At 40.6% G+C, this 11,429-nt stretch overlaps 1 protein-coding gene across 1 annotated transcript in view; it reads right to left on the bottom strand.

Moving 5' to 3' along the window:
- Positions 1-8,001: 8,001 nt before the first annotated feature.
- The window catches only part of MND1 (meiotic nuclear divisions 1), a 226,310-nt gene continuing 222,882 nt past the window's right edge, over positions 8,002-11,429 (bottom strand). Inside the window, exon 8 of the mRNA XM_077279358.1 lies at positions 8,002-8,277. Coding sequence (XP_077135473.1) covers positions 8,171-8,277 — 107 coding nt within the window. The 3' untranslated portion in view covers positions 8,002-8,170. The remainder of the gene's footprint in view (positions 8,278-11,429) is intronic.

Below are 11,429 nucleotides of genomic sequence, written 5' to 3'. Positions count from 1 at the left end.
ACCTATCACGGATATCCTAAGGGAGAAACACATCAGATATAAGTGGGGTTTCCCGACCAAGCTCCTGTTTTATCATAAAGAAAAACTCATAGTGCTTAATTCTGTTGAGGAGGGAAGATCATTCTTTACATCTAATGTTTGAAAATTTGCGTTCATGTTAGGCAGTGTGATTCTTTTTGTCCTTCTTCCCCGGGACTTTATTTTCTAAAGAAGAAAGCTGTTGAATAAATTTAGTCCCCATACAAGAAATGGGAGAAATGGGAGAGTTGAAACACACACGAACTTTCCCCATAGGTCAAGATCCCTATTCGGATCTAGATCTGAAACTGAACAGTTAGAGTTAATATATTACAGTTGATCGTATTGTATTATTTTGTTCAATTTCTTGTTCACTAACTTCTTTGTTCTAAGTTTAAGTGTTCCAATAGGTTTTACATCTCCACAAGGTAATGATCAGGTTCGCGTCCTACAACGTCAGGGGGCTTAACAGTCCCTAGAAGAGATATACGCTTTTGAGGGAATTGAAACAGCTTCAGGTTGATGTAGCATGTTTACAGGAGACGAAATTTCAGAATGATAACTATCCACACCTCTCCAGCAGAGACTTTGCACACTCGTTCAAGTCGTCAGCCTCAAAGAAAAAGGCAGGGGTGATCACCTTAATAAAAAACACAGTCCCCTTCAAATTCATTGAGGAACACACTGACCCAGGGGGTAGATATCACAATTTGGTTTGCGAGTTAAATTCAACTACGTGCACGATTGTCAATATATACGGCCCTAATAAAAAGCAAATGAACTTCCTTAATAAGATTGCCAAAAAAATTCAAAAAAATAGAAAAGGGAAATTATACATAATGGGAGACTTCAATATGGTGCCTGATAGTAAAATAGACTCTTCATCACTGACTAGACACCTATCTGGAGACCTAGGAAATTGGCTATTAAACAATGAATTATACGACACGTTTAGATGTCTGAATGCATCATCAAAAGAATACACACATTTCTCCTCTGTTCACAAAACTTCATCAAGGATAGACCTTTTTCTCACAGACATCTTCTCCCTCACCAACATAAAAAAATCAGTCATTATAGACAAGACGTTCTCAGATCATTCTCCCATCATAACAGAAGTTGTGGTTGGACCTATTTTCAAAAACAGCGCTCTTTGGAAGTGCAGCAATTATTTGTTGAACACGCCAGAGTGCGGAAAAGAGATTGAGTCCTCTCTGAAATTATACTTTAAGGAGAACGAAACTGAGGGAATGAGCCCTCTTACAATATGGTGCGCCCACAAAGCGGTGGTGAGGGGAAAGATGATCCAACTGACAGCACAAAATAATTCAAAGAGGAGGGAAAGGATTAAAACCATTCAGACACAGATTAGGACAAATGAAACCCTTATCAATAACAAAGACCCCAACTCCCAACAGATATACACTGACACTCTTAAGGCCCCGTCTCACTTAGCGATTTACCAACGATCACGACCAGCGATACGACCTGGCCGTGATCGTTGGTAAGTCGCTGTGTGGTCGCTGGGGAGCTGTCACACAGACCGCTCTCCCCAGCGACCAACGATCAGGGGAACGAGTTCGGCATCGTTGAAACTGTCTTCAACGATGCCGAAGTCCCCCTGCAGCACCTGGGTAACCAGGGTAAACATCGGGTTACTAAGCGCAGGGCCGCGCTTAGTAACCCGATGTTTACCCTGGTTACCAAAAAAAACAAACAGTACATACTCGCCTTTCGGTGTCCAGGTCCCTTGCCGTCTGCTTCCTGCTCTGACTGAGATCCGGCCGTACACTGAGAGCAGAGCGCAGCGGTGACGTCACTGCTGTGCTCTCACTTCTCACTGTACGGCCGGCAGTCAGTGAGAGCAGGAAGCAGACGGCAAGGGACCTGACGGACATCAGAAGGCGAGTATGTAGTGTTTGTTTTTTTTTACATTTACGCTGGTAACCAGGGTAAACATCGGGTTACTAAGCGCGGCCCTGCGCTTAGTAACCCGATGTTTACCCTGGTTACCAGTGAAGACATCGCTGGATCGGTGTCACACACACCGATTCAGCAATGTCAGCGGGGCCTCAACGACCAAAAAAAGGTCCAGGCCATTCCGACACGACCAGCGATCTCGCAGCAGGGGCCTGATCGCTGGTACGTGTCACACATAGCGAGATCGCTATGGAGGTCGCTGTTGCGTCACAAAACTTGTGACTCAGCAGCGATCTCGCTAGCGATCTCGCTATGTGAGACGGGGCCTTAAGATTAAAACAGGATTTGAATGGGGTGATCATGGAAGACTTTGAAAAAATTTCAAATAAATTTAAATTTAAAACATATGCTGAAACGAATAGACCCACTAAATTCATGATGGCAAAAATGAAGAAAGAAAGAATAAAAAACAGGGTGCTCAAAATCAGAACTCCCAATGGGGACATAAAATACCATCCGCAGGATATTGCAGAGGAATTTGCTAATTTTTATAGGGAATTGTACAATATAAAGTCAGATTTTCCAACAAGAACCCAACAAACAATAGAATTCCTGGACAGATTAAGTCTCCATCAAATTGACAAAACAGACTTGCTCACTCTTAACCAACCCTTTAATGAATCAGAGATTAGGGAAACAATCAAATCATTAAAATCCCAGAAATCCCCAGGCCCGGATGGTCTGATTAATGAGTATTATCAGAAATTTACGGAAGCTCTTGTCCCATGTTTAACTAGAGTCTTTAATCGGGCTTCACAATCCGGACAGTTCCCAGGGGAGATGCTAGAAGCTACTCTTATAATGATCCCGAAGTCTCAGAGTGATGCGGAGGAGGTCGGAAATTTCAGGCCAATATCTCTCATCAACACGGATATCAAGATTTACTCCAAAATCATGGCCACAAGGTTGAGAGTTATACTCCCCAAGTTAATCAACAGTGACCAAACAGGTTTCATAAAAGACAGGCAAACATCCGATGGGACTAGAAGGCTTATAAATATTATTCATAAAATTAACTCCACTCATACCCCGTCAATACTGGTAGCCTTGGATGCTGAGAAGGCTTTCGACCGAATTAATTGGCCTTATCTAAAAAGAGTCCTTCTGAAATTTGGCTTTGATAACTCATGGGTGGATTCGGTCTTTTCCCTCTACTCCAGCCCAAGTGCTAAAGTCTACATTAACAATAGCCTCTCCAGGCCTTTTGAGATAGGAAACGGTACGAGACAGGGATGCCCATTGTCACCCCTGCTCTTTGCACTGGCAATTGAGCCTTTGGCGGAGGCAGTGAGACAAAATATTAATATCTCGGGAATTGAATCCACACTCAGACAGTTCAAGATTAGTCTGTTTGCAGACGACATGTTGTTGACTCTCACAAACCCACTTAACTCTACCAAAGCTTTAATGGAAACTCTCAGAGAATTTTCCCTGATTTCTGACTTTAAAATCAACAATCATAAATCTAAAATTTTGCAGTTCCACATGACTGACGATTTGATAGAGTCTGTTAAGAAGGTATCGGACTTCTGCTGGGAGAGGGAGGAAATCAGCTACTTGGGGGTTGCATTTAGGAGGAATATGGCAGATACTGTCAGCGCGAATTGCAGATCATTATTGTCCACTATTACAAAGGATCTACTGGCATGGGAAAATGTGGGATTATCTTGGTTCGGAAAAGTTTTGGCAATCAAAACAATAATTCTACCTAAGCTGTTATATTTATTCAGAACTTTACCCTTGAACTTTCCAGCAACCTTCTTCAGAGACTGCAATAAAAAAATCTTTGAATACATCTGGAAGGGGAAGAGAGCTAGAGTCTCCAGGGACATAATGCACAAAAGTAAGTCCAGTGGAGGAATGGGAGTCCCAAACATACATGCCTATTACTTAACAAATTTAATCAAACAGAGCCAATTTTGGTTAATGGAGGGTATAACACCTGCATGGATAGATTTGGAGGCACAGATTCATGATACCAAACCAATAAAGAGAATCCTCCTTGAACATATATTTAATCTAAATATTCATAAATCAAAACATCCTATCTTATCGGCAATTGTATGTGCTTGGGGATCCCTGACCAACCAAAAGGACAAAACAGAGGGGAACCCTGGAGACAAACTTCCATTGACTTTAAATAGCTACTGCCTTCGGGACCACTTTCCCAGAAAACTGGATAAAGGGGGGTATAGACAAGATGGGTGATCTGGTCTGTGATAATAAGATCAAGACCTTTTCAGAAATAAGAAAAAATTTAACATCCCATCGGAAGAAATCATGCAGTTCTTCATAATAAAGGATTTAATAAAAAAATTCTTGGGTAGAGCTACTATTAAATCAGAAATTTCCCACCTCCTCCTCAAAAATACTACACATAAGATTTTCTGGAGTACAAGATTCATATATATGTTTTTTAATAAGGACAGTGAGTTTGGGAAAAATCGGTACATACAAAAATGGGAGAAGGAATTACAGTTTAGGGTGTCTAGGAAAAAGTGGGAGATTGCCATTAACTACACTTATGCGTCAACAATTTCGATTCCTCTGCATGAGTCCTATCTCAAGATTCTAACCAGGTGGTATCTCACACCTTCCAGAGTTGCACATTTCAGGGAGGACGAGTCCCCATTATGTTGGAGAGGTTGTGGAGGAAAAGGTGACATGTTGCATGTCTTTTGGTCGTGCCCGAAACTTGGGGGTTTGTGGAGAGAAATTTCGGAATACATCAGCAAACTGATTAGCAGAGACTTTGTTCTCTCTTCGCTAGGCCTACTGTTCTCATTGAACTTGGAAGACATCCACCCTTCCACAAGACATGTCATCATCCATATCCTGTTGATTGCAAAAAATCTGATTGCTGCATTCTGGAAGAGACTTGAACCCCCAAAGCTCCATGACGTTGTGGACAGGCTACAAACACACAATGCGCTTGATCTTAAATTTGCTATAATGAACGATTGTATACATAAATATAAAAAAAAGTGGAATATTTGGAACACCATATACCAAAGTTAATTGTTAATTGTGGAGTTACGGAATGTTGATGCATTCCTTACGTGTATATAAGTTTACCTTTAATATAGGAAAATCGAAGCTGGTGACAACAAGACAGATTAGGAGACAAATCTTTACAAGCAATAATAGTCTGTCTACACTACGGTTATTTCTTTTACCTTTCCTCCCCCTTTCTCCCCCCTTCCCCCATCTCACCACTTCCCTTCCCCATGTTCCTTCATATGTATCTATAGATGAAGCATATATCAATACAAAATTAATGCATAAAGTTTGTTGTTATGTTTAAAAGTTTAATAAAAACAATTGAACCACTAGCGACTGTTTAGTGAACGAAGGGAAAATGCATTAGATCCAAGTATGATCATTACATGGTCAGTCCTATGTCTATGAACCTAAAGGGAATCTATTGGCAGGATTTTGCTAGGTAATCTAAGATCAGCATGATGTAGGAGCAGAAAGCCCGATTCCTAAGGGCTGCTTGGTGCAGTTTTGATAAGACCCCCAGTAACAGTGGTCAGACTGTTGAGGCTTGTACATCCTCACTCACACCCCTGATTGACAGCTTCCTCTGTACACTGTACATCGTCAGCAAGCTGCCAATCAGTGGTGGGGACGGGGTTACACAGATTAGTTGGACTGGCCTACTTGTGACACCTAGTCAGGCTGTGATAATCTCCTGCTGACAAAACAGTGATTATATTGAAACTAAAGAGCAAAGCCTATTGAGTGACACATTCCCTGGAATCAGGCTCTCTTGCCCTATACCAGTGTTCCTAACTCCAGTCCTTAAGAGCCACCAGCAGATCATGTTTTCAGGATTTCCTTAGTATTGCCCAGGTGATAGAATTATCTTCTGGGCAATACTACAGAAATCCTGAAAACATGATCTGTTGGTGGCTCTTGAGGACTGGAGTTGGGAAACACTGGCCTTTATTATGAAGCTCTCAGATTAAACAGCAAAAACCTGATGACAGATTCCCTGTAAGATCATACAATTGCCCCACGTATTAGATGAAAGTCATCTGATCTCGCCAACCATCTGTATGTATGAGGGCCTCAAGACTGTCTCCCCAACAGTTAATGTTGGGGGAGAGAAGGAGTGGATAGATGGAATTTCAACCCCAATCCTAGCAGCAGGCTTGTCCTCTCTCCCCTTGTGGTCATGTAGGAGTCATAAGAGATCACTGTCCACCAAGGGATAGCCATTCACTCACAGCTCTTAATTGTGGCCAGCTTTAGGCTTATCTTAGGACCAACGTGTAAAGATAAAAAAAATCTGCATCTTTTTACAAGGAAAGCTGATGAAAAATTTGAATGTAATGATGTAGAAATGTCATCTGCACACGCTGTAAGACACAACAAGCAAAACCAGTCATTCATTCCGTTCAGATACTTATAACTAAACAAAGCCCTGAATACATCATCCACTGACAGGTATAAACTGCAGCTCTGACTCCACGCTGCACGGAATCTTCAGCAATGTAGTTATTGGAAAAGGAGTGCACACGTCTATGGAATTGATCAAATAGTCACAAAGGCTCAAAAAATGCGTAAAGTGAGGCAACACATCCAATGAAATTAACCTTTTATTCACCCATGCAACATTTCAGCTCCATGAAAAGCTTGAGAAAAGCCCATTGGAGCGGAAACATCGCAGGGGTGAATAAATGGATCATTTCACTGGATGTGCTGCTTCACTCTACATATTTTTTGACCATTTGTGACTATAGGATCAGGTCCATAAAAGGTATGCACTGTCCACAGTTTTTTTTAATCTTCAGCAATGCTGCGCCCTTAATGTAAAATTCAGTGAGAAAAAAATGTTGCAAGATTTCAGATTTTTTTTTGCTTGCAACTTTCTTTCCAACAGGGAAACATTGCACTTACCATTGAGTGGCAGCAAAGCTGCAATTTTACTGTACATTGCAGATAACTCCAAGTGATTGTGAAACATTAGTCAAATATTCACTTTATGGGATAAACCCCTACTCGAACGTTTCCTTCTCAATCCCTGTTTTTCCCCCTTAAGTAAAATACTAACACTTATACTCACTTCCGGTGCTGGCGCCATTCAGACGGTGTCAGCACTGGCTCACTTGGGGCTCGCATGACATTATGTCATGTGATCCCTGCGGCCAATCAGCGCTTGCTTCTCTCTCCTCTCCTGTGGACAAAATTGACATCCATAGGAAGCGAGACAGCAGTCTTCCTCCTGAGATCTGAAGGAGGGCAGAGTGAAGCCAGCGTTGACTGGCCACAGGGATCACGTCACATAACGCCATGCGAGCACTAGGGGAGCCAAGGTGACATCACTACAACAACGCAAGCACCTGTGTTATTATTTTACTGGGGGGAACCATGGGAAGTGAGAAGGGGTTGTCAAAGAAGTGGACAACCCCTTTAAGGAGAAATCCTGCAAACTTAGCTTTACAAATATAATCCAAGACTTTTCACATACCTGTTTTTGTTGCAAATGAGAAAAAGTAACTGAACTTGATAAGATCGTTTCAGCTTTTAGTCCATGTCTGTTTTTACCATCCTTGCACATCCTTTCTATCTCAATTTCCAACTTTTTCCTACCCACTAGACTGTGGAGAACATATATCACTAGAATAAAACCTAGATGGAATATCTGTGCGGTCTGTTTTTTTCGATGATCTGTTGAAACGAATGATCAATTTTGATCCACAAATCAGATTTAAATCAGACATGTCTATTTCTTGGAACAGCACAATAGACCACAATGGGTACGTATTTTATATGTGTAAAACATGAATATAACACGTTCAAGAATATCAGCATGAAATATAAGTAATTTGTTTAAACATTTAGCCTTACTTTGTGGCAGTAAAAACCGAGCCTCACTCCTTAATTAATTTGGTGCCAAAAAATTATGGATTATGATAATGAATCGGCCCCAAAAACTATCAATTTTATCTGTAAATATAAGTTTTTTAACTTGTTCTAGCTAAAGGTAAACTAATATTATTCACTTATGTTTAGATTTATTTGTGAAACTATTTACATATTAATTACACAGTACAGATATACAAATCCTGGATTCAACAATTAACCAGACAAAACAAGAAAAGAGAAAAAGAACACAATATGCATCAATGTTTGTGAACAGAACAAAACCATTCATCAAGGTAATTCAATCAATATAATCAAATTCTTCCGGTATTCCAAATGTCTTGTCAATCTTGCTTTCTTCAAATCCAAACTTCTTCTTAGCCCAAGACTTCACAGAAAATATGTTATCTGCAAAGAAATATTAGAGGTGAAAGTAATCTGTTTACATTTCAGATCAGACAAGATCTATAAAACAAACAAACAAAACCTGAGGCTTCATTTATATTCTTTGGTTTTACAAATTCAGAAAGATTGTTTGTAGCCTCTCTAACTAGGCTGAAAAATTGGATCAGACCTAGATGAAAGTGGCCATGGGGTCTGCAACAAAATTGCCCATCGATGTTCTATTGACAGATGTTTGGGTCCCACATGTGGCATGGCCTCTGATGTTTCATGGAAGGGTGCTCAATCATTCTGTCAAACTCGTTATTGACCATGGAATCTAAGGGGTTAGTCTGCCAGAACTCCTATTCCGGAGTTCAGATGTGTATTACAGCTTTGCTACTCCTCTGGACTTGTGGGTTCACCAAGACATACTCATGAAATTATTAGTATTTAGGATTTCAATAGGAACGTAATATTCTTCAATATTTGCAATTAAAACATGTGATGCAAAATGAGCCTACTACAACTCAAAGCCAGACTCTCTGATGAATGGAAGATACTGGAAAACATAATTAAATGCTTTTCTAAAGTGCATAATGTTCTATTGGAACAAAGAAGCAAGTATATAAATTAACTATTTCAAAAATTGTTCAAACCAGATAGTGGACACCCGTGCAGCACGGACTGGTGGCAACTCTCCCAATAAAAATTCAACAGCCTCATATAGGTCTATGAAGTTGTCACTTTATTCAGGTCAGGAGACCCACAACTAGTCCGTGCATTGAAATCCGTACTTGGATCAGGTCTCACGGACGTCTGAATATGGCTTTTAATTGGTATATGGCATAACTGGGGTCAGCTCGCCGTTACTCAACATAAAGTATCAGAAGCACTATCAAATTCAGGCTTTAGCTGGATGAACATTATCCATGTCAATAAACACTCCATCTTCTAACCTTTTAAAGACTGCAATCTGTGTATTTCCATTTAGTAGCATGTATGCTATTCTGCAGTATGGTAAATATGCCCCAGAGAGTTAGTTTGAGTATTATTGCACGCTGCCATTATAGACATCAGGCTGTTATAGTGACAGCTGCTCCTCATTTTGTGTGATCTGGAGTTGTTAATACAAAACACAATATACCTGTCAATCCCAAACCAAGAAAAATAAAGTAAAACAAAGTAACAACAATAAAAAAAAATCTAAAAATACAGATATAAAGAAAAATGCCATTCCTCAAAGCAGAATGAAAACTACTGCCCACTTTGCTATACCATAAATGTACAGCATGGGGGATGGCCCAGGAGCTGTGTCTGCACAGTGAGCTGCTGCAAGGTCGGAATGAAAATCACCCCAGAAAATTCTTTAAATCTCAAGGACAATAGCAAACGCAGCACCTAAGTTTTCTTTTTTTTACAGAGAGAAAGTGCTCCCTCGGTCACCTCACTAGTGCTCCTCAGAATTTAGCATTTTAGGCCCAAAAAGGGTTGGCAAGGTTTGTACAGAATATACCTCATAATCTAAAAGGTGACCGTATCTGTACTGTGCTGTGGAATACCTGGTGTTATATAAGGAGTACAATAAATGCACATAATTTTACATCAGATGAGTGACTTACTGGTACAAAGTCCATTTTATCATTGGCTACTATGTTTTGAATACAGTAAAGTGCTAGTAGTTGGCAGCAGGGTGTAATGGCACCAGTATGTGTTCTTCACATTTGTTTGGCAGCTAGGGTGTGGCTAGGTGAATTAAAAAGAGATCCCTGTTTTCTGGATTTGCTTTAAAACTAACTAGTACCACTGGCCTGTCACCAATGCCAAGAAGAGATACAAGTACCGACAGGCCAGGTGCCGTGGCACATGCTTTGACACTAGCCTCACAGTCAGCCATTGAGATAACAGCGTACAAGTAAGTAGAAGAGCTGCCGGTTCCTGCCGCCTCCATCCTCTATTGAATGTTATACTGCTGATGTGAGCTCTCTGCTGGTGAACATCAATGAAGCAGGGCCGGGCAGTGTGTGCACACAGGGGCACCGTGTGATGACACAGGTAGCGGCAATGCCCAGGTGCCAGGCTGACATACTCCCACCAGTCATTGCCTGCCCATGTCAGCTGCCAATTGATGATGAATAGTGTACAGTTAGGGTTTGTCAAATACCTTTAATAGTACAAAGCCAAATGTTTGCTCCCCGGACATCTATTCCATGAAACCGCCCTTTACTCAGGTAAGCTCCACTATACACAAGTGGGTTCTCAGCGCGGGGTGCAAAATTAGCCGCTGCTAGAATCTTTGGCAGCAACTTATCTTAATAATAATTCTTATTTCTATATGCCAACATATTCCGCAGCACTTAGCAGGAACGTGTACAGACAGTAAAGACAATACAGAATAAAACATACATCAACAGATACCAAGAGGAGTGAGGGCCATGCTCACAAGCTTACAGTCTATGCGGAAGTAGGGGAGACACGAAAGGCGAATGGTAAAAAATGCTTGTATTGTATGGTCTAGCCATCAATATAATAAATAGGGTTATCATCTTAAGGACAAAAATAATGATTTTTGTAATCCATCCACTCGATCCTTTTCTCTTTTATGAAAGAAAGAAATGAAGGCAAACCAACTATTCCAAGATGTAAAAGTCCAAAAGCCCAGATTCCCCTTCCATGCAAAAAAGTCAAAATGCACAAAAAAACGTTGACAAGCATCCAATGTGAGAGAGACAGAAGAGTCTGGGAGTACAAACTTATGATGACCTTTGACACACTCAGTGCAGGAATGAATGTGTCGCATGGATTTATGTCCTTCTCCATGAACTAAGGAATGTGCTCCTCAGACCTTGTGGGGGCATCAAAACCATGGACCAGACCATAATCACAGGACAATAAAACTTTCACACTCCTTACCTATTAACTGTTCCAATATTTACAGACAAAACGGTTTCTCCCACTCCCATATTGATAGTTCTGCTCCATGTCACTTGTCTTATCGCATTATTTCTGTGTCCTGTTGTCTATAAATATGTGATTCTTCAGATTTTGTGTTATTGCATGCCTGATGAAGAGACCTTAGTAGTCTCGAAGGCTTGAAATTTGATACCATCTTTTCAGTTAGCCATTAAAAGTTATCAACCACTGAGGACTCTCAAGTCTTAATATTGAGATATGTGGAA

The sequence above is a fragment of the Ranitomeya variabilis genome, chromosome 1, assembly GCF_051348905.1.
Source record: "Ranitomeya variabilis isolate aRanVar5 chromosome 1, aRanVar5.hap1, whole genome shotgun sequence".
In the NCBI taxonomy this organism is placed as follows: domain Eukaryota; kingdom Metazoa; phylum Chordata; class Amphibia; order Anura; family Dendrobatidae; genus Ranitomeya; species Ranitomeya variabilis.
The sequence above is the reverse complement of the archived record's forward strand: the minus strand, read 5'-3'. Positions and strand labels throughout refer to the sequence as shown.